Source organism: Scylla paramamosain, chromosome 31, assembly GCF_035594125.1.
Source record: "Scylla paramamosain isolate STU-SP2022 chromosome 31, ASM3559412v1, whole genome shotgun sequence".
NCBI classification, from domain to species: domain Eukaryota; kingdom Metazoa; phylum Arthropoda; class Malacostraca; order Decapoda; family Portunidae; genus Scylla; species Scylla paramamosain.
Window position 1 is genome coordinate 10,736,317 of NC_087181.1, and position 2,500 is coordinate 10,738,816.

At 44.2% G+C, this 2,500-nt stretch overlaps 1 protein-coding gene and 1 long non-coding RNA gene across 3 annotated transcripts in view; one reads left to right on the top strand and one right to left on the bottom strand.

Moving 5' to 3' along the window:
* LOC135116470 (uncharacterized) overlaps positions 1 to 2,500 on the bottom strand; it is an 89,696-nt gene that overhangs the window by 69,640 nt on the left and 17,556 nt on the right. The window lies entirely within an intron of this gene.
* Positions 1 to 2,500, top strand: part of LOC135116457 (uncharacterized) — a 4,672-nt gene that overhangs the window by 1,060 nt on the left and 1,112 nt on the right. Inside the window, exons 2-5 of the mRNA XM_064033930.1 lie at positions 1 to 133; positions 631 to 879; positions 1,173 to 1,356; positions 2,011 to 2,183. The exon at positions 1 to 133 is cut by the window's left edge and continues 85 nt beyond it. Of these exons, the coding sequence (XP_063890000.1) occupies positions 1 to 133; positions 631 to 879; positions 1,173 to 1,356; positions 2,011 to 2,183 (739 nt within the window). The remainder of the gene's footprint in view (positions 134 to 630; positions 880 to 1,172; positions 1,357 to 2,010; positions 2,184 to 2,500) is intronic.

A 2,500-nucleotide genomic window follows, 5' to 3' on the forward strand; every position in this document is an offset into this window, starting at 1 on the left:
TGCTCTCAACTCCACCTCCACCTTCCTTGGTATTGACTTGGCCTCCTACAAGTTACAGGGGGTCGGTTACTACTGGCTGGCTGCTTCTACTGTCTCCTACACCTTCTACTTTGGCATTGGTGGATTTTTGCATGTAAGTAACAGTAGTAGTAGTTGTTGTGGTTGTGGTAGTAGTAACCTCACATTTCTCATAGTAGTTAAAATATTCTTCCTTATCTCTTTCTAAGCCTTATTTCATGTCTAACCTATTCTTTTCTCTCGTGTATTTCAATCATTCATTCTAATCTCCCTCGTATAGTGATATGTTCTCTCTCTCACACACCCTTCCTTAATTATTTTCCCTTCCATTATATTCTAGCTATACATTTTACCTCTATCCATCCATATGTCCTATCTCACACACCTTTCCTACGAGTATCTCTCCTTTTCCTCCCCATACATTATATATCCCTTCCATCCATTCATCCCTCACACAAACACACACATCATTTTCCTTCTCCTCATATATTTTAGCTAATTCTATCTTTCTTCATCATTTCTCCCCATGCATTCTGTCTCTATACATCCAATTTCTCTCCTCTACTGCACTCCATACTCACACATCCTCTCACCCTCCTCTCTTTCCTTCAGTGGTACTATTACGTGCGCCAGAGGGACAGGCCAGAGGAATGGAAGTGCCAACCTAACAAATTTCTTCCTCCTGACTTGGAACGCCACGAAATAATACTGGGCAGCTTCTCCTTATTCCTCGGCTCCACCATCTCAGCTGTCATCTCCTGCTACATCATGAACGGAGGCACCACCACTATATACTACGACGTGCACGAGTATGGCTGGCTGTGGTACTTCCTCTCCTGGCCTGTCGTGTTTGTGTGGCAGGTACGGTGAAGGTTGGCAGGGAGTGGAGGATCGCGAGGGATGGATGGGAGGGAATGAACGCTGGGAAAAGATTGCCTGTGTGTGTAATTCTATGTAACTCTTTCACTCCCCCGTCTCTTCCTCCCAGGACTACCTCATGCACTGTTGTTGACCTAACCTAACCTGACCTAATCTGACGTAGCATGACCTAACTTAACCTAACCTTACCTAATCTGACCTATCATGACCTAACCTTACCTATATGTACTAACTATATATAACCCTCCCCCACTTCTCTCTCTCCCTCCCTTCAGGACTACCTCACTTACTGGCATCACCGCGCCTACCACATGCCCTTCCTGTACAAGCACTTCCACAAATTGCACCACAAGTACAAACAGCCCACGGCCTTCAGCGTCACGGCCATCCACCCCATTGAGTTCCTTCACATCCAGGCAGTGATCGTCAGTCCCATGGTGCTCTTCCCCGTGCACTGGAGTGAGTATGGGTGGTGGTGGTGGTGGAAGTGTTAATTAGGAACATGGAAAAAAAAACTTCATACAGAATTAATGTATGAAGTCCTTATAAGCGTCTCCAGGAAAGTAAGGGATTAGAAGAATAGTTTTGCAATTTCTATCGCGTATGTTTAGAGGTAATTGTAGAGCAAGAAATGTCTCAGAGTGATTGGTGATTAAGGAAAGGTGTGTCAGTTAGTAGTGAAAGGGTTAAGTCCAGATGATGAGTCCAGGGTTGTGTGTTACCTGGCGACACCTGGTGAGTGAGTGCCTCTATCTGATCCTAGGCCAATGTTATTTATTTTAATTTATTGCTATATCATTTCACCTGATCTTGTCTAGTTTTGCTTCACGTACCTTCAGCTAGCCTTACATAATTTTACTTTTATTTAATCTTCCGTAATCTAACCTAACTTTACCTAATTCAATCTTACCTAATCATCTAACCTTACCTAACGTAATCTAACCTTACCTAACATAACTTCTCATCTACCGTTACCTAACCTAACTTAATCTAACCTTACCTAACCTAACCTAACCTAACCTTACCTAACCTAACACCACCACACCATCACAACCTTCCTCCCTTAACCTCCACTACCACCACTAACACCCCTCTCTCTCTCTCTCTCCCCAGCCGTGTTCGTGGTGATCCTCTCCTACCTCTACTATCACGGTATAATTGACCACTCCGGCATCAACTTCAAGGCGCACTGGTGGCAGCCGTGGCAACCTGACTGTATCTTCCACGACAACCATCACCAGTACTTCCACGTCAACTTTGGTTTCAATTGTGAACTGTGGGACAAGGTGTGTGTGAGTGGATGTGTATGGGTGACTGTGTGTATGGGAAGGGATGGGTGACTAACTGTGTGTGTATGGGGAGGAGTGACTGTGTGTGTGTGTGTGTGTGTGTGTGTGTGTGTGTGTGTGTGTGTGTGTGTGTGTGTGTGTGTGTGTGTGTGTGTGTGTAGTTACTTGAAGGAACTGAAAGGAAAGACTGAAAAGAAAGGAAAAAGGAAGGAGACAGGAATTAAAAGCAAAGAAGGAAGGAAGGAAGGAAGGAAGGAAGGAAGGAAGGAAAAAAGGAATTAAGAAGAATTTAAGAAAAAAAGGGAGAAAAATCT